Raw genomic sequence first — 24,580 nt, 5'->3', positions numbered from 1 at the left:
AAGGATAAACCATTAGAGTGGGGACAAGTGGGAAAAAACCAATGTTGGTAGAATGAAGGAAGGGGAGAGGCTGGTCCGTCGGGTCTGACCTGGGCTGAGAAGGCAAAGCTCTCAGTGCTGAGAGTGGCCATTGGCAGAAGAAAAACAAAACAGGCAGAACAAGGTTTACACACGGAATATATATGTTAATAATTATATAGTCTATATTATTAACAATATATTGTTAATAATCATAAGCCTGAGAACTGCAGCCCAATAATTCTCAAAGAGGAGCTTAAAGGCTTAAAAATAGAGTAACACCAACAAAGGCACAAGGTTGCAATATATACTGAGCCTTTTGCTCTTGTTCTTTTTCTAGAAAGTACTAAAAGGCATCTAATCTATGTGCTTGCCAGCTGAGGTTAACTGGCTTCCTAAGGAGGCTTGGGCTAGAAACAGAAAAGGTAGATCCAACTTTTAGGCCAAAATGTGCCTAGAGGAGCTTGAAAAAAATCTGGTTTGACAGCTTTATATTGAGCTCTTTTGTTAAGCGATGAAAACTTGGGCAAATAACTTCTTCACACAGCCACAGCCGTTCATTTGCAACGAAACAGTGTGACAAGAAACTCTTGCTTGTGATTTCAGAAATTAATCTCTTATTTAGGAAGGTCAAACCAAAGACGGGACACAAAAACGGTCCTTCTCCGTTGCATCGTGCTCCTTCTTGCAGCTTTTGGGCACAGCCAGCCCCCGGATTATCATCTTCCCGAATTCTACCTGTTCAGTAACCTATCCATGGGATGTACAGTGAGCCTGGAAAAAGAAGAGGTTCCTCACAGAAGGAGTCTGATGAACGGGTCGACTCTGCTGCAGGCACCGCAGTGCCGGGGTAACCCGGCTGAGGTTTCTTCGCCCAGGGTGACAGCGCGGAGGGAACCGCGGTGCAGCCGATGCGCTGCTGCGCCCAGCGGCTGCTGCTCCCGCCAGCCCAGCCCCCGCTGCCGCGGCGGCACGAACGCTCACCTGCCGGAGGGGAGGACGCTCAAAAAGGCAGAAGATCTGCGAATTCCGTGGCTTTCTGAAAGCGTGATAAAACTCAGGTGCCTAGGTGGCAAAATAACCAAACATGCTGTCTACTTCACGTGCCCTGCAGACAGAACAGCCCACGGGAAAGCTTTTCTTTGTTTGGAGCTAAACAAATCTCCCTTGGCCTTGCCCCCAAACCGCTGCTCCAGGTGCCACCAGCTGCAGCTGCCCCCGCAGCTCAGGCGAGACTGAACCCTGCGGACGGGGTTCGGCGTCCCTCAGCTGCGAGACAGCTTGCACATGGGTTTCTTAATGCAATACAACTAATTCTCAAATGCCACTGGCAAGGGACGCCAGACTACAACCTTGCTAACCAGGAATTCTGGGCTTAAACACCGCTGAAGATAACTAGCTTTTGGCACTGAGACTCTAATAATTTACTGTTAAGAAGAAGAATGATATAAGATTTAGGAAAAGATTCCTTCCATCCTTACAAAAATAAATGTAATGTTAGAACAAATTGAAGTCTACATATAAATGAGTGCTCAGTTGGCTTTATACAACCTTGTAACACAATACTCCAATTTAAGGACATAATTAGGAGCACTGTATTAGAAAGCTATAAAAATACAGACTACCAGACGACCAGACAAGCAGTACTTAGTACAGCTTTGTTCATAGCGGCATAGATCGCAGACATATTCTCTGCAACTTCAAGCCCGTGGGAAAAAAATCTGCAAATATCTCTCCTAAATGTGAGAGTCTAAATTCTGCCACAGCTGTATGAGATTTTGGGTTGTATTTGCCCTCAGTACAATACTGTAATAACAATATACGACAAGGCAATAACTTCATTTTTTGCATTTTTATGTTTCTTCACATCTCTGTTACGCTGTTCTGAAGGTCATCCAGTTTGTCTTGTGTTCTGCTTTATACTGATGAGGACTCTCGGCTCTGCACCATTAGCATATTCCTACTTTTTGTGCCAAGGATCATAATGAAAAATATTAAATATGGCCTTTCCCAGAACATATATCATCCTGTGAGGATCTTCAGCAGAGGTCATCTAGTCTAAAATGACTTTGTTTTCTAGTGACTGCGTTATTAGCCAAAACATCCCTCATTTTTAAACACGAGGATCTCGTCAGGTATGCTGTGGAGGAGCAGCATCCACGCTGTCCACGCGCAGGGAGAACTGTGGTTACAGACCTTCGACATGGATTTTCCTGCTCTTACCACTAACATGCTACGTAACTTCGTTCAACAATATCGTATTTCGGTCTCCTCCGTGGCTCCGCTCCCACCTGCAGCAGCAGAAGAGCTCAGAAAAGGAAGCCTTGTGCAGCGCTGCCCTGCGTTCCCCCCAAGTCCCTCTGTTCCGACATGGATATTGACAGCTGCACTTGCGAAAACGTACAACACGGCGGGGCATGTTTGCATGCACGCACAGCTCACTTCTCTTTCGTCCATAAAGTGAGGCAGAAAACTCGTATTTACATCCAATGGATGTAAAACACATATTATTCTTATTTGTGGTTTATTTTCTTTCATTACATAGCCTCTCTGATTTTCAGCTGCACAAAAGCTACAAGGAAAGGTACTTTAGCCATATACATGACAAAAAAAAGTATCGGAAGCTTAAACAGAGCTTATCTGAAGTTATCTGTAATGTCGTATTTAATACTGGACAATGCATTACAATACTCCATTCTGAATATGTTGGGATATGTAAATCTGAGACGAATTTGATGTTACTAATCTCAGTTTTGCTTCCATGTCTTTGTTAGAAAGGTTACTCATGGCAGGGGCAAAACAAAGCGCTCATTAATTTTACGCTGTGGAAATTAATCCTCTGCCCACTCTGGAGCTCCACCCAAACATGTTCACAACACGCCGTCCTGTCAAAACAGCGCACTCAAAGCCGTTCCGGTTCCCCACCGGCGGACGCTCCGTTTCCCCGCAGCCACGCTGTGCGAGGCTCCCCGCCCGGAGGCTCCTCCGCGGTCTGCCCGACCTCGGCGCCGGTCTCCGCCCGGAGCCCTTCGCACCGGGGGCCCGGCGGCCCGTCCCGCTGCCCGCCACAACGCGCCCGCTCCCGGAGAGCAGCGGCAACCGGGCCGAGAGAGGCGGCGCCGCGGCTGCACCTCCCGCCCGCCGTGCGAGAGCGGCGGGAGCGGCGGGCCCGGGAGCGCTGGGCTGGGGACGGGCCGCCCCTCACCCCGGCAGCCGCCAGGGGGCGCCGCCAGCCCGTGGCGAGGCCGGGCTGGGCCGGCGGGGCGGTCACGACCCCCGCGGGAGGGACACCCCCCGCGCCCCGCCGCTCCGTGCGGCCCGCTGCAGGGGCAGCCGCGCCCCGGGAGCGGCCCGTCGCTCGTGGCGGAAGCGCGGCGGAGCGGCCCGGCTGGAGGGCCGGCCCGGCCAGGTAGCTGCCGATGCCCGCGGCCCGTGGCGGGTTTTTCTCCCCGAAATTAAACTCCGGGAGGCGACGTCTTGTACAGCGAACACGGCACGTCCGCACGCCAGAGCGGGCTTTAGCGCTCCCACACTCACCGGCCGAGGCCCCTTACCTGCAGTGGAATGTACGGGTAATCGGAAACGTCTCAGACCTTTTTATTTCCACTCTACCAAGTCCTCTGCCAAAACGGTCTCGACCGCAGGCAGCGGGCTCCTCGGATAGTGACGCCCGCCAGCACCGGCAGCAGTGAGCTCCGGCGTTCCGGCACCCCGCCGGGCAGCGGGATCCCCGGGACGGCCCGTTTCCCAGGCGCGAAGCCCTGGTTTGTTTCGTCGAGATTACCGGAGACCAGCGGCTGCCGGGCGCGTTTCCGGGCTCTGGGCCGGGCGCGAAAGGCGGACAGGCAGCGGGCCGGGACCGGGACCGGCGGAGCGCACGGTGCTGTCGCCCGCAGCCGTCGCGGGGGCTGCCCTGCAGCTGCGCCGTCCCCGAGCGGCACGGCCTTTGCAGCCGAAAACGGGTTTGCTTACGACCTAGGGAGTGCTTGCACCTGGGGCAGCCGTCTGGGGCTGCACTCTGGGGGTCCCTGCAGGTAGGGCAGTCCGTCCGAGAGGAGGGGACCCCGGGGCATCAGGGAGCGCTGGGACGGGAGGGGACGCGCGACCTGCCCAGGGGCGGGAAGCCGGCAGCGGGGCCGCACGGGCGGTGTGTGCTCGGGGTTCCCGCAGCGAGCTGGAAGAAATTACGCAAAAGCTATTTTACCGCGCTGCGGGGTCTACAGAAATAAACCACACGTATTTCCACCTGGCAAAATCGGGTACCAGATTGCAGGAAAGTCAATGGACAGGACAAACGTACCATTAATGTGCAGCAGGCGTCCCCGATGACAGATATAAATTATCGGCCAGCCTCAGAGCGCTGTTGTAGCGCGAATTTTAACCCAGAGGACGGGAGCTTAGACCTGCCCCTCGGGACTCATTGGCCGGGGCTCCGGGACACCGGGAGCCAAACAGCCCACGCGGGGACGGAGGCAGCCGATCCTGCCCCGCCGACGAGCGGGTGGCGGAGGCCGCGCTCTTACCCTGTTCCACCGGTCCTGCGCAAGGGTGCCGAGTCCCGGCGGGGCTTGGTGCCCGGAGAACGGCAGCTGTGTGCGGTGTGTGGATGAGCGCCCGGCCCCCGCCCGAGCGGGACGGAGAGGCTTCCCGCCCGTTAGCCGAGCCGGAGCGGTCAGTGCTGGAGAGTTCGCATCCAGAGGCGGAAAAGGCGCGGGCGGTGCGGGCAGCTCGGCGGGAAGACGCGCAGCTACCCCGGCTTGTGTTCCACTGCCCCGAGCACCGGCACCGGGGGCGGGGAGGGCGGCGGCACCGGGGAAGGCCAGGGCGAAATCCCAGCGGTGTGCGACCGGGGGAGGCACCGGCAGAGACCAAGACAACCCCCGGCGGGGCGGCGGCTCCTGCCCGCCCGGGATGGGCGGCCCCCGCGCCCCGGAAGCGCCGAGAGGGTCCGCGGATTTCGGGCGGGGGGTCGCGCCCCCGCCTGCCGCCCTCGGCCTCCTCCGGCGGCCCGGGGAGGCTGCGCCGCGCCGCAGGACGAGAGAGCAGCCGGCGCTCGCCAGCTCCTCCCGGGGTTCGCGGGCGCTGCAGAAATGAGACCGGACAGAGAGCTGGTGGAGCTTAGTCAAGGGAGCTCCATGAACCCGTTCCTGCTCGCAAGAATGCTGCTGCTCAAAACGCAGAAAAAACAACGGAGGCGTTTATTAAGCTTCTTTAAGGGCTGCATGATTTTTAATTCCACGTTTATACGTTAAGCTATTTACGAGGATGCATATAATAACACACAGACTGTTAGAGCAACCGAAAATAAATATCATTGATCGAGCCCAAATAATTGCTTCCCAAACTTACTTTGACATTAAAACTGTTGTTTAGGGTTAAATGAAACCTTACTCACCTGCAAACGGTTCTGACGACAGACATAACCACATCCAAACGAACGCGCCTTTTAATAATTGTTTTGATATGATGAAGTCGATTCATGTTTACTTTGTGAACACTTTGAAAAGTTTTGCTGCCCCACGTACTGTGGTTAATATTTTCCTTGGTTAACAATGCATCAAAACCATAGAAGGCAGTTGTAAGGCGAAGAACGCACAATAAATCCCGTTTCCGAAATTATTTTCTATAAAAAGCTAAAATCCGTATTCTTATTTTCTTGTCAAGTAAGCATGTTTTCGATTAAGAAGAGTACCAGTGGTAATTGTATTTGTACGAACGAGCTTCGTTCCGCGATGATGTAACAGCCTTTCTTTTTCCTTCTAAAGCCCAGGGTGAGCCCTCTCCGCCGGGCTGGAACGGGGGAGCGCTCGGACGCCGGTTGCAAAACCGGCCACAAAGAGATTGAGCGAAACAGTTGTTCCCCGGACATTAGATCAGTCTTACAGCTGTGCTTTAAACGTTCGATTCTAACGCATGGGGAACGACTGCAGCGCAACGGGAGAGGGAACCGAACCGCCGACCGAAGGGCAGCGGGTCGGGAGGGAACGCGCATCTCGCCCGCTCGGCAGCCCCGGGGCAGCGGAGCCGCCGACCCCCCGCACCTCAGCGGCGCTCGGCGGCGCTCCCGGTCCCTGCCGCGGGCCGCTCCCCCGGGGCCGAGCTCTTCGGACTCGGAGCGGAGGTCCCGCCGCTCCGCGCGCCGCGGCCCCGGGACGGGAGGGGTTCCGGGCGGCACCGGGACGGGTCGGGACGGGTTCGGGCGGCACCAGGACGGGTCCGGCGGCCCCGGCGGCGCTGACCCCGCGCTGGCGCGGCGGGCGGGGCGCGCGCGGGGGTCCCGTCGGCCGTGGCGCGGCCACGTGCGGGCCCGCGCGCTCCCACGGCGCCCGGGGCCGCCCGGTCCGGCGGTGACGTATCGGGGTGGGGGCGCTCGCCGCCCGCCGATTGGGCCGTGGCGCCGGCGCGGGGAGGCGGCCGCCCAATGGGCGCGGAGCCCGCAGGTGCCCGCGCGGTTATCTGCGCCCCGGGGCGCGGCGCGGAGCGTCCCCGCTGCTGCCGCCGGGACACGGGCCCGGGTGACGTGCGGAGCCCAGCGCTGCCCGGCCCCCTCCCGCCCGACCCCGCGCCGGGTGCCGCAGCTGCCGGGGCCTGTTCTCCTCAGGATCCCGCTCCGCTATTCTGCCCCGACTTGTCTTTCTCCGCGCTCCCGCCGGGAAGTTCGCGGTGCGCGCCGCCGAGCTGCGGGGCCGGGTGGAGAAACGCCAGGATTTTCCTACTTCAGCGAACTTTGGTACTTGCTGGCGCTGTGAACCTGCAGCGGAGAAGAGGCCGCCCCGCCCGGCCGGCGCTCCGGGCGCGGGGCCACAGCGGCTGCCGGCGCGGTTGGAGAAGGACCCGCGCTCGCTGATGACCACAAATGTTAGCGGTGGGGCAAATGGATGCTAATCGCCAGAGCGCGTTCGTCCTCAGCAGTACGCCGCTGGCCGCACTGCACAACATGGCCGAGATGAAGACCTCCCTCTTCCCCTACACCCTGCAGAATCCCTCCGGCTTCAAGGCGCCGGCCCTAGGCGGACTCAACACGCAGCTCCCCTTGGGGACGCCGCACGGAATAAGCGACATCCTGGGGCGGCCCGTGGGCACCGCCAGCAACCTCCTGGGCGGGCTGCCCCGCATCAACGGACTGGCGGCATCGGCGGGGATGTACTTCAACCCCGCCGCCGTCTCCCGCTACCCGAAGCCGCTGGCGGAGCTGCCGGGGCGGCCCCCCATTTTCTGGCCGGGAGTGGTGCAGGGGTCTCCCTGGAGAGACCCGCGGCTCGCCTGTCCCGGTAAGTGCGACCGGTTCCGGCGCGGAGCGCGGCCCGCAGTGCCTCCCGGGCGGCCGGCCGGGGGTCCCGCCCGGCCGGAGTCGTGGGTTCCCCTCCGGGCGGCCGACCCGGGAGCCAGGGCGGCCCCTCGCCCGGTCGGCCAGCGGGAGAGCGCGGTAGACGGGGCGGACGGCCCGGAGGAGAGCGCGGTGCCCCGAAGGCGGGTCGGTGCCGGTCACCTGTGCCCGCCGCGGCGCCCCGAGATGTCCCCGGACCAAACCGTGCTCTGGAGCCAGCGGCGCCGAGCGGCGGCGGCCACCCCAGCAGCTCCGCGGCTGCCCGCGCCCCTCTCCGCGCCCGGCGGGGCCGGTGCAGACCCGGTCTCTGACGGAGCTGTTTCTCCTTCGCTTTTAGCTCAGACGGGGATGGTTTTGGACAAGGACGGCAAGAAGAAACACTCGCGACCAACTTTCTCTGGGCAGCAGATTTTTGCTTTAGAGAAAACCTTCGAACAGACGAAATATTTGGCAGGACCGGAGAGAGCTCGGCTCGCCTACTCGCTGGGGATGACCGAGAGCCAGGTGAAGGTAGGTCGGTCTGTCCCCGCGGGTCCCGGGCTGGGCACGGGCTGTCGGGGCCGCCACCTCCCGCTCGCTGCCGAGGCAGCACCGTAACCTTGTGTTTTTGCGGTAATTTTCAGCGACCGTTGAATCTCTATAATCCTACAGGGATATCTTTAAAGTCCATCATAATTAAAATTACGTTTGGATATTGGATGGATTTTAGGCCAACCTCTACGTAACTCATTTTGTGCTTGGAGTTCTTTGTGCTGCAAACGATTTAAGAAAAAAAAAAAGCGCACAAAACCCCAACGGCAACAACAAAACCACCAAATAAAAACCATAGAACAAAATCCTACGCACACGTTAAAAAACAAAACCCCAAACACGCCAAACACCACAATAAACCAGCCCCCAAACCAAAAAGCTCCCCGCAAGCGATTGCTTTCAATGGATCGGTTTCCAGCCGAGGCCAATTCACACGGCTCCACTTTGCACAGTCACGCAAATTCTGTACCGAAGTCCTCAGGCGCATCGAGGCGTTGACGTGCACGGGGAGCCAGAGTCACGGATTTTTCTGGCCACCACATTCGATTTCCAACAGGTGATTATTCTGCAGAAGCGCTGCTTTTATTGTCGCCCGGCCCTGCCCGGTGCCGTCCCGCAGCACCGGGGTGACCTGAGCACGTCCCCGCGATCCCCCCGGGCTGCCCGGGGCGGCGCGGCCCCGCACCGGGGCTGCCGGAGCCCCCGCTGGGCAAGCGAAGGGAAGGGGCGGGCGGGGGCGGCGCGGCCGAGCCGAGCCGGGGCCCAGGCAGAGCCGAGCTGAGCCGAGCCCGGGCCGGGCCCAGGTCTGGTTCCAGAACAGACGGACCAAGTGGCGGAAGCGGCACGCGGCAGAGATGGCGTCGGCCAAGAAGAAACACGACTCGGAGACGGAGAAGCTGAAGGAGAGCTCGGACAATGAGGACGATGACGAATACAACAAACCCCTGGACCCCAACTCGGACGACGAAAAAATCACGAGGCTATTGAAAAAGCACAAATCCACAAACCTGTCCCTCGTCAGCCCCTGCAGCACCAGCTCGGACACCTTGTGAGGGCACCGGCGGCTGCAACGAATTGTAACTGGGTGTTTAAAGTGGTGTGTTGTACAGCCTAAGATGTATGTGAAATGTATATATTTTTTACAGAATAAGTTATGAAATTATTTTCCTTCTCATCGATGTAAATTTCAGAGGAATTTTTCCAACTTTTTGGTTTTAGTTTTGTGTCGCTTTAAGGTTTGCCCGCCCTTTCCTTTATCCTTCTTGCCGATTTCCTGCTCCTAACAATCAGATTTTGTTGTTTCGTATGGGTCGCCAAATCCAAGCTCAGCCACTTTGTATATAGTAAATTTCAGATTTTGTGATGTATATTTCTAGTGTAAAAACGGCTGTTTTCTTTTACTCCTTCCCTCTACTCAGTGTTTTGGCGGTTTGATTTCTCCTGCCTATAGATTTTTATGCCTAATAATATCAGAAGAGAAAACAACCCAAAAAAGCACGAGAGAAAAATGGACACTTGATTTTACATTGGGATCAAATAATGTCTCCACACGCGCTGGAGAGACTTTGTATAAACCAATAAATTATTTAACAAGCTTCCCTCGAGCAAGTTTTTTTCCGCGTTACTGGTTTTCGGGTCGCGTCCTGCGGAGCCCTCGGGGGCGGCTTCGCCTTCGCTCTGCGGGATTTGGCCGGGGGAACACGGGCCAGGGGAGCGCAGGGCTCGGGCTCCACCGAGCCTGTCGCAAGGCAATTTCTGGCTTTCGCTTTACTAGTCCGGGCCCTCATTTTCGGGGCCGCTCTCTCCAGAGCCGCTCGGCCGGCGCCTGCCCTCGCCTCGGCCGTTTCCCCGGGGCGCCGCCGGGTCGGGCCGAGGTTCGGTTGTCCGGGCCCGCAACCGCCCGGCCGGGCCGCAGCCTCGGGGCCCGCGGCCTCCACTTCCCCGGCCGGCGCGGGCAGCCCGGAGCCCGGCCCCGCCGCTCCGCCGGGGGAGAAGGAGCCGCTGGCGGGGCCGAGACCGCACCGGGTCCTGGCACGGAAAAGCCACCGGCAGGTTCTGTGATCTGCTCCGGGGCGGGGGGAGGCAGGCGCTGGACACGTCCCACTGCGCCACCCGGACGCGGCCGCTGCAAAACACCCGAATGCGAAGTGGCTGAGCTTAGCGGTGGAACAAGCGCGATCTGCCTTCCCTCTCCTTCCTACCGCGCTCCTGGGAAGATGCGCCTCTGCCCGCACACACGGCAGCGTCCGTGCACCTGCAGGTCGTGTTCACCCACAACGAGACTCAGGTAATCAAGCAGCCGTCGAGCTGCCTTGCAGCTGCCCAAGGCTTTGCTCTTCTCCTCCCGGGCACATTGGAGGCCCGGTGGTGTAAGCCAGCCTCGTCGGCAAGCTGCTTTTTTTGCCTTTTTTTTTAAACGACTGAGACGTTATTTTCTTTCCATGTCTTAACTACTGCTTCGCAGCCTGAGCAAATGCAACTGCCTCCCATTCCGCAGCCGCGCCGACCGGCACCGGCGCTCCGCAGCGCCGGGACGGGGCTCCCGGGCTCCCCGCGCCGAGCACGGATGCGCCGCCCCCGGCCGCCCGCCCGGCCCCGCGGAGCAGCAGCTGCGGCCGCTCCAGGCCCGCGGGGCCGCCCGCCCAGCGCTCACCGGCCAAGCGCTGGACCCGGCGCTGTCCCTCGTCCGCACCGGTGCCGCTCCCGCTGCGGGAACGGGCCGCGGAGCCGCCCCGGGCCCGGTTGTGGCTCTGACTGTTCCCGCCGCGCCGCGGAGCCGCCCGGCCCGGCTGTGCCGCTGGCGGCCGCCGAGCGCCGCTCCCCCCGGGCTGCAGGTGCCGCCGCTCCGGGCCGCCCCTTCGCTCCGTTTCACTCGGGTCTCGGCGGCTCCTCGCCTGATTGCAGGGAAGGGAGGGGGTCCCGCACATTTTTACTCACTGAAAGCGGTGGGTTGGCGAGACCTCACTCGAGTTGTACCAGGGTTACAGATGGAGTAAATCAAGTTTAGAAACTAATCTTCGCCTCGGCTTTGAACACACTGATACAGGGCGCTAGAACCGCATGAAGAAGCGGAGGCAGTTTCCTGCCTCCTAAGGGAAAATACCCGCACCTGAAAGCCGGATTAGTCACACCTGCTCCTTCCCGTGTATCTTTAAACGAAACGCGCCCCGAGGAACTCGGAACTCTGTATTCAGCGATGGGTATCTTTGCAGCACAGGGCGCTTTGTGATGCCCCGGGTGGCGAACAGCGCGGGGCCGCGGCCGCTGCCCCCGCACCCGGAGCCGCCGGCGGCTCGGCGATGGGTCCGGCAGGCGATGGGTCCGGCAGGCGATGGGTCCGGCAGCCCGAACGGGTGGAGCCGCTCCCGGGCCGGGCCCTGCGGACGGGAAACGTCCCGGGCACCGCACCTGCCCCACAAAACGCCTCCGGGCTCTCGTTTACATGCGTCTCTTGAACCTCTGCGGGTTAAATTTGAGACTTTCAACAATTTACCTTGTCAGGTCACCTGTGTAACTAACGCCTCGAGATGGATTAGGGCTATTTACGGTCTTGCAGTTCATAGCTCTGGTGAATTCATCTACAAACGAGGCTTCAGCCAGAGGCTGAAAAGGCAGCAGTTGTGTTTTTATTTTATGTTTTTATTTTTGAACCGGAGGCAATGGCGAAGCAGCTCACGGTGCACACGGACTGAACTGCCGGCGACTGGCGCCTCGGGATGGCTCGTGAAGCTGCACTCCTCTGTACACCAGCGCTCTGATACGAACCACTGACCGCCTCCTCCTCGCTTCGTACCGGGTTTTGATCAACACCAGGACTGCGTTCTATTATACAGGTTTTCATGGGAAAAATAATAACCCTGTTAATTGTCAGGACATGAAAAGGTAACTCATTAATAAGAAATGTGACCATTTACTAATTTCCCCATAATCCCCAATGCCCAAATTAAAGGGACAGACACAGCCGTATTCACCACGATCAGTTTTATTGCTTGAGAACCGGAGTACTCACTTCTAAAGGCCTTGGACGTTACCGTGAGTGGCGTTCGCTTACACAGAACTGCCGTGTGGTTACAGCGCGGCGTGGCACGGTAACGCCGCCCGGCCGCGGCCGCCCCGCGGGCAGCGGGCTGAGCACAAACCAGACCCTGCTGCTGAGAAAACACGCTGCAAGCGGACATCGAGTAATTTTAAATGGTAGTGATTTATATCAAAATCAAGCATCAATCTAATGCCATCACGCAGTCCATGAACTCTGTAGTGTTCTAAATTAAATCAATAAAACATACATTTGTGTTTCATCAACAGACTCCCTAATCAGCTTTTAATGTTGTATTTAGTGGCGGGAGAAAAATGTTTGTAACGAGATTATATTGTAGGCTGCACTGAGCTACTAACCAGGAAAATGTACAGTCCTTTTTCCTTTAACACTGTACAAATACAGTCTGTGCCCAACACTGGTGCTACCTGAAGCAGATTATTATTTTATTCTCCCGTGTTGTTATAGTTTCAATATAGAATACTTGGCACCATAGAACAGTAACAAAAGACGGACAAAACAGTTTACAAAATTCTGGAAAGTTACACCCAAACCTAGCTAAGAACTTCACATTCAATCCTTAATATTACATAGAAAGAAGGGATTATAGGAGTAACAAAGTGAAACCGCTAATATATGTGCTATATAGTATGCTATATATCTGTATCCAGGATGGCACTGCTATATATTATTTATTATATAAAGGTTGGTTGTTGATGTACACTGAACTAAACCTGCTAAGACTCAACACTAACTGCTGATATGGCACTCTCAAGCATTCATATTGGAAAGTATATTTAGCGTAACTTTTGGTCAGGTTTATAAATTATTTATATATCTGTGTATATATACACATACATACATATATATACACACACATATATATATATGTATGTATAGAAAGCAGCTGCTGTGTGATTCAAAACCATGTAACATGGCAGTATAGTATATAACATGAGAAAAAATTATAAAAATGAAAAACAAAACACTAAAACTGAAACACAAACCATAAGCCTTGGTCAACAAAGAATATACCGTTTAAAACCATCAGTATCTCTATCTATACAATCCAATGTACAAAACCCCGGAGTGGTAAAGATATATAATGTTAGGCATGACACCTTTAAAAGTTTAGAATATGCTGCAGTAGCTTTTCCACATGGACAAACACTCATTAAAAGTGGAACGCTGTGAAATCTAAAATACATAACATCTCTGCTGTCTGTTTAGAGTTTTGGCAACAGAACTGTGACGGAGATATAAAAATAATTCCACGTTTCTACGGATGTCGCGGGACACGAGGCCGTGAGGTATGTGAGCTGCTGGGCGGGTCCGCGCGCTGCGGCAGGGGCGACCCGCGGTGCGCCGCGGCGCCCGGACCCATCCGCCGGCACAGCCGCCGCCCCTCCCCCGCTACAGCGGCGGCTCGCGGAAAATCTTCTCATTCCGCAGGCATCTTTTTCCTGTCGCAGAATTGGCATTTTTTAAAAAAGAAAAATAAACACAGGGGAAATGATGTAGAAAATGTAAACGTAAAGGAAAAAAATGATATTTACCACCACATCACTGCACGACACAACACTTGTGCACATTTGCAATAGGTTTACCTGCCCCAGCCGCTATTCGAAAGGACAGGAACACAGGCTGCAGCAAGTCAGGGAGAAACACAAGTTACACAGTGGAAATGGAAATGTAAACACAACAAAAATAATTCTCTACGACTGGAAACACAATGTGGCAATAATTCTTTTGATTAGTCAAACTACAAAATGCACGGAGAACTGCATCGTCTCCTTTCACGTCTCCGCTCCCACTGACGTCTAAGGGCAAATGTGACCTGTGGGCACAGATGGGTCCCACACAGTTAACGGCCTTTTGTCACAGCCCCGCTCCAAGTGCCACCCTAAAAACGCCACGTGAAGGACCCCGGTGACAACAGGAACCACCGCGGCTGCTCCTCAACTCTGTCCTGCAGCTGCGACACAAACTCTGCACGTTACTGAACTCCTGTGCGTTAAACCTGACCTGGGACTGCGGACCCAACAGCCTGAACACATTTCCTGAGCAAAACAACACTGTGCTCGCAGGAGTACAGGCCACGAGAGTCAATACAGCTACCGCGTGACTCCGTGAGCACCTGTGAGCACACTGCAACGACTCTGGACGTACCTGTACATACACACACACACACACACTGCAACGACTCTGGATGTACCTGTACATACACACACACACACACACACACACACACACAGCAACGACTCTGGACGTACCTGTACATACACACACACACACACACACACACACTGCAACAACTCTGGATGTACCTGTACATACACACACACACACACACTGCAATGACTCTGGATGTACCTGTACATACACACACACACACACTGCAATGACTCTGGATGTACCTGTACATACACACACAGACACACTGCAATGACTCTGGACGTACCTGTACACACACACACACACACTGCAACCACTCTGGATGTACCTGTACATACACACACACACACACTGCAATGACTCTGGACGTACCTGTACACACACACACACTGCAACCACTCTGGATGTACCTGTACATACACACACACACACACACACACACACTGCAACCACTCTGGATGTACCTGTACACACACACACACACACTGCAACCACTCTGGATGTACCTGTACACACACACACACACACACACACTGCAACCACTCTGGATGTACCTGTACATACACACACACACACACACACACTGCAACCACTCTGGATGTACCTGTACATACACACACACACACACACACACTGCAACGACTCTGGATGTACCTGTACACACACACACACACAGAGTAACGACTCTGGATGTATCTGTACACACGCACACACACTAAGTCCCTGTCACCATCACTGAACCGTCACTGGACCCTCAGCACGTTCTCCGGGACTGACTCCTCACTGCTGTCGGACAGTGGGCAAGTCTGTCCGTGTTCCTGGTTAAGTTTTGCTGTTTCACACCGTTTTTCCGCCGGCTTTCACACATCACCTCCTGCTCTCCGACAGTTTTTCGAAGCCAGCACGCACTCAGGTGCTGTATTGCTGACCTAGACCCCACAGCGCATCTTCAGCAGAGGCTGTTGTTTATAAAATTCATGTCGTCTTTCTCACTTTACCAACTGGTATTTATGCAGCTCTCTATCTTTTTTCTCACTTGTTAACTATGGAACTGCCAACATATTATTCTACTAAAATGCAGCTAGGCACCAAATTAATTGAAACTGTGTTTTGTAAGCGATTTCGATAAGCCAGTGAAGGCGCGTTTGTGGGCAGGCGCAGCCGGAGCGCGCGGTGCCGCCCGTGGTCCGGCACAGCACCGTGCTGTCCCGCAGCGCCCGCCCGCCTGCTCTTCCTCCCCCTGCACACAAGCACCTACTCTGACATCCTGGCTGATTCCAGCCGAATGCAACTTCAAAACATTTTCAAGGCTTTAAACGAATAAACAGTTAAATATAAAATTAACATAAACTAGTGCATACATTTTCATTCCTAATGAAAAACACTTAGAAGATACAATACTAGAATGCTTAATGAATTACCTTGTGATCGCCCATGCAGACATTTGGCCCAATGTGGTCATATATTACTATCTTCTCATCATTTTCTGACTGGTTAAAAAAAAGACAACAAAACACAAGTCAGTTCAAGTATTCTCCATATTACAGAAACAGAAAGAAATATGAAAAGAGTTTATGCAAATAATTCAAACCAGATCTGAATGAAGTGACATTAACACATCTCTGATTGTCTTTCCAAGCTAAGAGGGTGCAGAATGTATTTTTATGTCCGCTTGCAGTGATGTGTGCGATTTACCCATGTAAGATAACTCCTGGGGTCGGTGCGGCGCTCCGGCTGCCGGGAGCTCCGGAGCGCGGGGGCAACGCCGGGACAGACGGACGGACGGGCGGAGGGCCGGCCCGGGCGGCGCCGCAGCCCTCGGCCAGGGACACCAGCACAGGGCCGGCCGGCCCAAAACACACGTCGTTCCCGGGTCGGGGGACCCACGCTGCTCTCCGAACGGAGCGCAAACGCACGGCTCTGTCAGAGCCTCTGATTTCACCACACAGGTGACTGCGGAAGTTCAGAGAGACGAATGAGTTCTTTACAGTTTATGAGTATAATCTTTAACCATTTCTATGAGATACATTTCTTCATAGGAAAAACAGCATCAAGTGATTTTAAGAAAGTCAGCAGCAAATGAGAGCTGACACTGCTCCGGTCTCTGTTACGAATTGCTTTCCTTTTGTTCCATCTCGAGCTTTATCCCTACACACTGACTTCTTTAGCATTTGTAGTTTAACGAATAATAAAATGTGCTCATCTTTCTGCCATTTGCAATAAACGTGATTTTCTGAATTTGTTTTGATTCTAGCACAGTACTTCAGGTCTAAATGCAAATACATCGCCATACAAGACAATTTCTTATTATGCTAAACTATTCCTATAAGCTAATTAAACGTGCAATCTGCGCACTCCACGTCTCTGACACAATCACAGAGGCGCTGCAAACTAGTTGGCAGTACTAATTTATTTTGTCTGAAACAGTCAAGACCTTCTCATCTCTAATCAGTCAAGTCTGACTGGGCAATAACTTTCTATAAACAGTAGCATTTAGGACTATAAAGTTAAAACTGAATTATATTTAATGCAGCAAGGAAGCTTAAGGTCAGATTTACTTTATAGCACGGTTGTCTGCCAAAAATATAAAAACATAACCTTCCGCATTGTATGCATGAGCACTTTCCAATATTTCAAGATCATAATGCCACCAGCATCGGAAGCGGGGATACATTCATCAAAAGCGACTTGATAATTTACAAAGGCAGCATAAAATTGTGGATTTTCAAGTGCATAATCTTTAGACAGATAAACAAATTACAGCGGCGCACAAGCAGAAACAACGCACACTCGGCTGAGCATTCATTACTTCATGCGATCAGGCGGCGCGGCAGCTCCCCGCAGCAGCAACCTTTGGTGTTTTAGGGCTCAGGAAGCATAAAATAACATGCTGGTGAGGTAATCGAGCATGGCATGATCGATGATGTTGCGTGGGAGCTGTTTACAGCCCATGTCTGTACAATCTGTAATGCCTACCGTGTAGCTGAGCACCGCACAGTGTGGAGACTGTGCATACGCGCCTTCCTTTAGGAGTTTCCTATAGCTAGTTACAACCAAAAATTCTTCAAAAATTCACAGGCATTTACATATATATTTTAAGTGTAAGTGGTTAACTAAAATTTCCTTTTACTTTCAGCACAGCTCCTTTTAAAGCCTCAAAGCGTAAGTCTCGGCAGTGGAATAAATTCCCACCAGCAAGGCAAACACCGCTCGCCGTGCAGCGCCACGGAAGCCCGTCGGGCCATCCTGCCCTTCCCTCCGTCGGCTCAGCACCCTCTTGTACCGACACCTTGGTTCGTGCCGTGGGTCGGCGGGAGCGGGCGGGACCCGCAGCGACGGACCCGGCGCCGTCTGCACCTGCGCACGCGCCTCTGGACGGGCCCCAGCCGCACGCTCGGCGTTCGCAAGGCAAAGCTGCAGGGACAGACCTGGGTGCATTTTTAAACGTAAGCTCTGAATGATCCAACTGACTGGGTTTGTGTTCCACGGAGACTGAGCATCGCGCCAAGTCACCTCACAGTTACCATTTTCTGTAACGCTCTGACTTTGTTGCCCTTTGTTTAATTTTCTCCCATTATATCCAAGTTATACCCCTCTAGATAATCAGAAAGAATTCCTTTCCCTCTGCACTGTTTACCCTCCCCAAGCCCGTGTGTACACTTCTATCTCCTTATGCACAGCTTAACAGAAACAATCCTCCCTCATTGGCCGCTCTTTGCACGGCTTTAATCCTTCGTTCTTTAGGAATTTCATGGGCGTCAAGTACTATCTGTAATATTTTGGGTAAAGTCTCACTTTCTTATACGATATTTCTGTATAAGAAGATCAAATAACATTGATTTTGACACCACTACTTTACGATAAAGTCTGTGCTCCTCTTAGCTTCACATTTCTAAAATGAAATACTGCAGTACACGCATTGTCTACAATTTTGCATGGAACTTCAAGACACCACGCAGGCACTTCTTACACATTGAAATGTGTGAGGAAGTGCATTGAACTGAAATCTGAGTAGCTATGGCAAAGAGGCCCCCAGCCTCTCCGCGAGTTACATACTGCACGGCAAATCTAATCCTGAGATAAGTAACCCGGGGAGAGAAACAGAAAGTCATAAACTTCAGAAAAGCAACTTTCAAGGCTTTCATTAATTTAAATAGAAAAAGTAGCCACAAAGCTGTAGAACATGGCCTTGCAAAGGTAATTCTGCACAACAGGGAACATTTAGCTTGGAGCAGGAAGGCAGGGGTGACACGTCAGTGTCACACAGCCGCGTCCCAGTGTTTCTGGCCCAGGACAGCCGGTGGCCGGTGTGAAGAGGATGGGTGTCCAGGTGCCAGAACAAGCACCAGGGAAACACCGGGGCAGCGCCAGGCGGCACCCACGGCCGAGCGGGCTCAGAGCACCCGCGGAGCAGGACGGGCAGCGAGGGGCAGAGGGAACCAGACCAAAGGGCAACGGGAAGGCTCCCAAACTGTATTCGGGTCATTGAACCCTGGACAGAGCATCACCCAGTTCACCTCATGCTTATACACTAAAATCCCAAGAATCACAGAACGTCAGGGATTGGAAGGGACCTCAAAAGATCATCTAGTCCAATCCCAACTGTATATTCTAAAAAGCTGCAAAATCATATTTTTAAAGCTCTAACGGAATGTCTGAATTTGGGCACTTACCTGGTGTACCCAAGTTAGGAACCTGCCTGCTGGAGACGCTGTCTGCCTTCAGGGGCAGCGGCAGGAGATCTGGCCCGTTAGGGTCTCATGGATTATTGGGAAATCCAGTTCTCACCATCAGCAACAGAGGGAACCTTAATCTGCCACGCTGGGAACTCGGGAACACGCTGTTGCTGCGCAGGTTTTGCTGCCTGCAGCCTGTCCCGGCCGCCTGTCTGCACCTGCGCTGGGGCTGCGCTGGGGGAGCGATGGGGGGTGTTCTAGTTTTGTTATTCTTGTTTAACGAAGGCGCAGTTTCCCAGTCTGGGTCACAACCCACCAGTACAGCACCGACACGTACGGACGCAGCACAGGTCAGACGGGCAGCTGCTGTTGGCAGCTCAGATACCAACGGCAGCGCCGGTGAAAGCTTCTGCTCTGGTAGCTGCCAGTGGGTTCACTGGGACAGCTCCCTGCTCTCGGCTGGAGCGCTGGAGGTGTCACGGTTCCTTGCGGCCGTGGTGGCTGTCCCGCTGCCTCCAGCTTGCGAGCGTTTGCTACAGGCGACTGCAAACTCAGGCCGAGCAGCAGCCAGGCAGCCCCGCTTGCCTCTGGTGAAGACCAGCACGGGGCCCGTCCTCACCTTCAGGATGAGCTCCTTGGCCGAGTGGGACATCAGGATCCTGTCGCACCAGGCGGGACATCTCGTGTTCATGTACTGCTTTCCCTGGCTGGAGTCCTCGCTGTACGGGTAACTGCAAACAAACCACAGCCACAACCGTCAGCCACCGCGCCACAGCAGCCCCAGACCTCTGCCTCAACTGGCCACGCCAATTAACAAACCTACCTGCCAGAAAGCAGCTCTTTTAGACACCTCTCACACTCATTTATCTTCATTTTCTCCTCCCCCTTTCTTTCTCACGTGCTCCATCTCTATTTCTCTTCTCATATCTACAATGCTTCTTTACGCCAACATGTTACGACATGTGGTTTCAGAGCTCCCACCTCCTACCTTGCACTTTTGCACGTCTCTAAAGACAGCCAAGCACCGATCCCTGCGAAAGCGCAAGAATCAGCCCAACAGCGGCTCCAGCGCAAGAATCAGCCCAACAGCGGCTCCAGCGCAGAGCGGCTGTTGGCTACGACTGTGGAAAGTGAACAGGCAGAAGATGAAAAAGGAAACCCAGTTAAAAAAAAGGTTAATCGCATGGGATTTCTTCTCCAGGAGAGTTATCCAGGAATAATTCAGCAGAAAACGAGTTCAGAGCACTGCATCTCTGCAGCTGTTCACAAAACCCAGCTGGACGGATTCAGCAAGGCTGACAGGAAGACATGACCAGAAAGCAGGATTTTTGGGGGATTTCTTCAGAACCAAGGAATCAAGAATGTGGTTTAAGGAAAATGTTGCTGACGACAGAAGATTCTGTACCTTTCTATCAAACTGTTAACAAAAAGTAAATTATTTTGTAAAGACATCTGGAAGAGCAGCTGATTAAATGGCAGTTATGCTGTGGGGTCATGATAAGTGTGCTATGGGATGTCCAGCGCATTCTCCCTTAGCTTTCAAAGGCAGCACAAAGTGTCTATTTGAGGGTACAGAACAGGCTAAACCAATCTAACTCAATGTGCCCGTGGGAGTCCACATCGCCTAACGCAGGCGCGGTGGCACCGCGGGGTGAGCGTCCGAGCCGCGCCAGCGCTGCCCCTGCTCCGCACAAGCTGTGCCAGCGCTGCCTCTGCTCCGCACAAACTGTGCCAGCGCTGCCCCTGCTCCGCACACGCCGTGCCAGCGCTGCCCCTGCTCCGCACAAGCTGTGCCAGCGCTGCCCCTGCTCCGCACACGCTGTGCCAGCGCTGCCCCTGCTCCGCACACGCTGTGCCAGCGCTGCCCCTGCTCCGCACACGCCGTGCCAGCGCTGCCCCTGCTCCGCACACGCCGTGCCAGCGCTGCCCCTGCTCCGCACAAGCTGTGCCAGCGCTGCCCCTGCTCCGCACAAGCTGTGCCAGCGCTGCCCCTGCTCCGCACAAGCCGCGCCAGCGCTGCCCCTGCTCCGCACACGCTGTGCCAGCGCTGCCCCTGCTCCGCACACGCCGTGCCAGCGCTGCCCCTGCTCCGCACACGCTGTGCCAGCGCTGCCCCTGCTCCGCACACGCCGTGCCAGCGCTGCCCCTGCTCCGCACACGCCGTGCCAGCGCTGCCCCTGCTCCGCACACGCCGTGCCAGCGCTGCCCCTGCTCCGCACACGCCGTGCCAGCGCTGCCCCTGCTCTGCACAAACTGTGCCAGCGCTGCCCCTGCTCCGCACAAGCGTTCTCGCCGCTGACAGGACCGACCCCTGAGCCTGACGCCGGCTCGTCGGCCCTAACGCCCGCTGCTTGCCCAGACCATCGCCAAATGGCATGGGGGTTGGGCAAACCCAGGGGGTTTATCACAGGCTCAATTTCTTGAGTATTTGGGCTGAATGAAGTTTGTCCTTGTCTTTAAACAAAACCCATAAGGCTGGTGTGCATTATCTACATATGTATGTCTATATTTAAAACGACAGTTCATTTTATTCTGCTCATCAGTGAATTCATAAAGGAAATACTTTTCCCGATAGGTGTGCTAAATTTCTGCTATTGTAACAAAAGGGTTTGCATGCTGGAAGAGAAGCTTATTTACCACTCTGCTTGGCGCGATACTCTGCGGCCGAGACACACAGCTTTCTACCAAATGGGTTCCCAAGCTACGCTGCCATTAAGAAGATTAGCCATGGCAAACGTCCAAGGAAAGCGCACCGAACGCTCCGGAACAAACCGGCGATCTCAGTACCTTTTCCACCTCATCAAACCTAACAAGGCTCGTTTTCAAAACATATTATGAGAATTCAATTTGCTGCTTCACTGCCATACAGAAGTACAGCTTATTTCTGAGTGTCTGTGAATACTCCGGCGATGTAATTCTAACGGGAGGAGAAGCTCTTTGTCTGCAATTTAAGGGTTGACTTTTTCTGGTAACCTCTTTCTTCAGTTACTCAAGAACCCCACGTAACTGATGCTACTTTTTATGACACAAGGTGTAGGAATCAATCACATTTCATATAGTCCTTCTTTTTACAGCATTAACTGTATGGCTTTTAAAGTACGATGCTCCATACCTGGAATGATCTGTTACTGCTATGTGTTAGAGCACTTCACCCAAGAGCCTATATTATGTGAAACAGTATTTATCCATTTGCTTTATTGATCTTAACGTCTTCACAGGGTGAAAACTTCCGCCAATTTTTCAAGGTCTTTAGCACTGATCACCCAGTCAAGAAGTTACTGTAGTTTACAGATATCTTTAACAAATCAGATTTCTAACGGCTGGGACAGAGATGAAAATAAATCCTGCAAAAGTTATTCAGGCAAAACGATCTGTAGGTTACAATTAACACAGTGAGGTGGGGCAAGCTCTCCGCCAGCAGCACCCGCGCCCACCGCAACGGGCCGGGCGCCCCTGCCCGCCGCGCTCAGCGCAACGCTGGCACGGACCTTCAACACCCCCAAAGAGAAGGAACACGATTTGCTCTCTCCCTCCCGCGCTAGAAGGGTCACAAATACTCTGGAATACGCAGGCTTCCTTTGTAGAGGGGCTCAGAAAGTGATTCGTGCTAATTATGACTCAACATTGCTGGGAGGGATTATCTTTCGTGACTTAGCAGGTTTCAGAGACAGGACAGTTTAGTTTATTATAAGCCATTTATCTTAACTAGATTTTGCAAACAAAAGCCCTATGAGGGGTTCTGGAATAAGCCTGTCACTGAAGAGACCTCCTTGACACGCGCTGCTGAGTGTGTGCTATTGCAGAATGAAACTTTCCAAACCAGCTGCACGCCAGAACTCGTCTCCATCATCCTGTTCTGTGGTTACATGGAAACGGTGCGGCTGCGGGCAGAACCGAACCACCTTCTTGTGAACTCTGAAGCTTTGACTGGTTGGAGCACAGGAGCTTTCCTGCCCTATGGATACTGTGGTGTCTTACGCACTGTTACCTCCTCCAGATGCCTCCCCTGGATTTAAAAGCAGCCAGCAGAAAGACGGTGCAAAAACCAAAGTCACGAGGAAAGCGCCCGGCGCCCCAGAGCTGCCCGGCGCCCCAGAGCTGCCCAGCGCCCCAGCTCCCGGTGTCAGTCTGGGGCGAGACCTGTCACCACAACACAGCCCGGCACGCAAACTGGCTGCCAAACGGGGCCAGCACCGCCAGGGCTGCGGGCCCAGCGGGTCACTCACAGTACGGCAGGAACGGCAGAACGTATAGACACATATGGCAGGAACGGCAGAACGTACAGACATGTATGGCAGGAACGGCAGAACGTACAGACACGTATGGCAGGAATGGCAGAAGGTAACGTCAGAACGCACAGTCATACACGGCAGAAGGTAACGTCAGAACGCACGGTCATACACGGCAGAAGGTAACGTTAGAACGCACAGTCATACATGGCAGAAGGTAACGTTAGAACGCACGGTCACACATGGCAGAAGGTAACGTTAGAACGCACAGTCATACATGGCAGAAGGTAACGTTAGAACGCACGGTCACGCGTGGCAGAAGGTAACGTTAGAACGCACAGTCATACATGGCAGAAGGTAACGTTAGAACGCACGGTCACGCGTGGCAGAAGGTAACGTTAGAACGCACGGTCACACATGGCAGAAGGTAACGTTAGAACGCACGGTCACACACGGCAGAAGGTAACGTTAGAACGCACAGTCATACATGGCAGAAGGTAACGTTAGAACGCACGGTCACACATGGCAGAAGGTAACGTTAGAACGCACGGTCATACATGGCAGAAGGTAACGTTAGAACGCACAGTCATACATGGCAGAAGGTAACGTTAGAACGCACGGTCACGCGTGGCAGAAGGTAACGTTAGAACGCACGGTCACACATGGCAGAAGGTAAGGTCAGAATGCACGGTCATACATGGCAGAAGGTAACGTTAGAACGCACGGTCACACACGGCAGAAGGTAACGTTAGAACGCACAGTCATACATGGCAGAAGGTAACGTTAGAACGCACGGTCACACACGGCAGAAGGTAACGTTAGAACGCACAGTCATACATGGCAGAAGGTAACGTTAGAACGCACGGTCACACACGGCAGAAGGTAACGTTAGAACGCACGGTCATGCGTGGCAGAAGGTAACGTTAGAACGCACGGTCATGCGTGGCAGAAGGTAACGTTAGAGGGCACGGCCCGACGCTCGCCCCGCTGCTCGCAGCCCAGAGCTGCGCAGGGCGCGCAGACCTGAGATGCTGCTCAGGAAACGGGGAACGTTTCCGCTGACTGGGAGGGCAGCCCGACAGCAGCGTGCCAGCGCACACGCCGCTGACCACCGCTCCTTCCGTTCAACCGCGCCTCCCACCTGCTTCTGTGAAATAAGGTAGAAATAGTCTCTTTTAAAGAAGAATGTAAATTTACATTTGCGCGCATGCAAAGAGCAGAACTATTCTTGTAATACGCATCTTCCAAGACGTTAAGCATAAGATTGTCTGCTATCAAGTGCATTAAAATAGCTTTGTTTTGCTGACATCTCCAACCTCTGTTAACACATTCCCTCCAGGTAAGTAATGAACTCACAGTTCTTCATTCAAAACTCAGTTAATAATTCTAGTTAGCAGGTTTTCTGATCTATGAGTTGTATAAACAATTACAGGCTTGATTAACACAAGCGCAGATTAGATAAAAGTTAATTTGGAGGAGTCTGCACCAATCAAGCGTCACAAGCTCCAGCGCGATGCCCAAGGGCAAGCACCACGCCGCCCGCCGTGCGCTCGCTGCTGGTCCTGAGCGCCAGAGCCGCGGCTGCCGC

At 54.1% G+C, this 24,580-nt stretch overlaps 2 protein-coding genes across 9 annotated transcripts in view; one reads left to right on the top strand and one right to left on the bottom strand.

Annotated features, from left to right (window-relative positions):
- Positions 1 to 6,874: 6,874 nt before the first annotated feature.
- On the top strand, positions 6,875 to 8,928 carry NKX6-2 (NK6 homeobox 2; the record flags this gene model as incomplete). The annotated part of the gene is made up of 3 exons (XM_080348327.1): positions 6,875 to 7,289; positions 7,683 to 7,855; positions 8,680 to 8,928. The coding sequence occupies 3 exons, from the start codon at positions 6,875 to 6,877 to the stop codon at positions 8,926 to 8,928; spliced, it is 837 nt and encodes a 278-aa protein (XP_080204453.1).
- Positions 8,929 to 11,852: 2,924 nt separating this feature from the next.
- Positions 11,853 to 24,580, bottom strand: part of INPP5A (inositol polyphosphate-5-phosphatase A) — a 203,736-nt gene continuing 191,008 nt past the window's right edge. For 2 of the 8 annotated variants that reach the window (XR_013922377.1, XR_013922378.1), the window contains exons 14-15: positions 15,509 to 15,577; positions 13,340 to 13,375 (exon numbers count right to left, since the gene is read on the bottom strand). Coding sequence is in view for 6 of the 8 variants with exons in the window: in XM_080348099.1 (XP_080204225.1) it covers positions 13,139 to 13,375; positions 15,509 to 15,577; positions 19,383 to 19,494 (418 nt within the window). In the remaining 2 variants the exon portion in view is untranslated. Of the gene's footprint in view, positions 13,557 to 15,508; positions 15,578 to 19,291; positions 19,495 to 24,580 lie in introns of those variants that run through there. The other 6 variants (XM_080348101.1, XM_080348099.1, XM_080348100.1 and 3 more) reach the window with 6 other exon arrangements.

Source organism: Nesoenas mayeri (assembly GCF_963082525.1).
Source record: "Nesoenas mayeri genome assembly, chromosome: 7".
Lineage (NCBI taxonomy): Eukaryota > Metazoa > Chordata > Aves > Columbiformes > Columbidae > Nesoenas > Nesoenas mayeri.
This window is presented reverse-complemented; position numbering and strand designations above follow the sequence as displayed.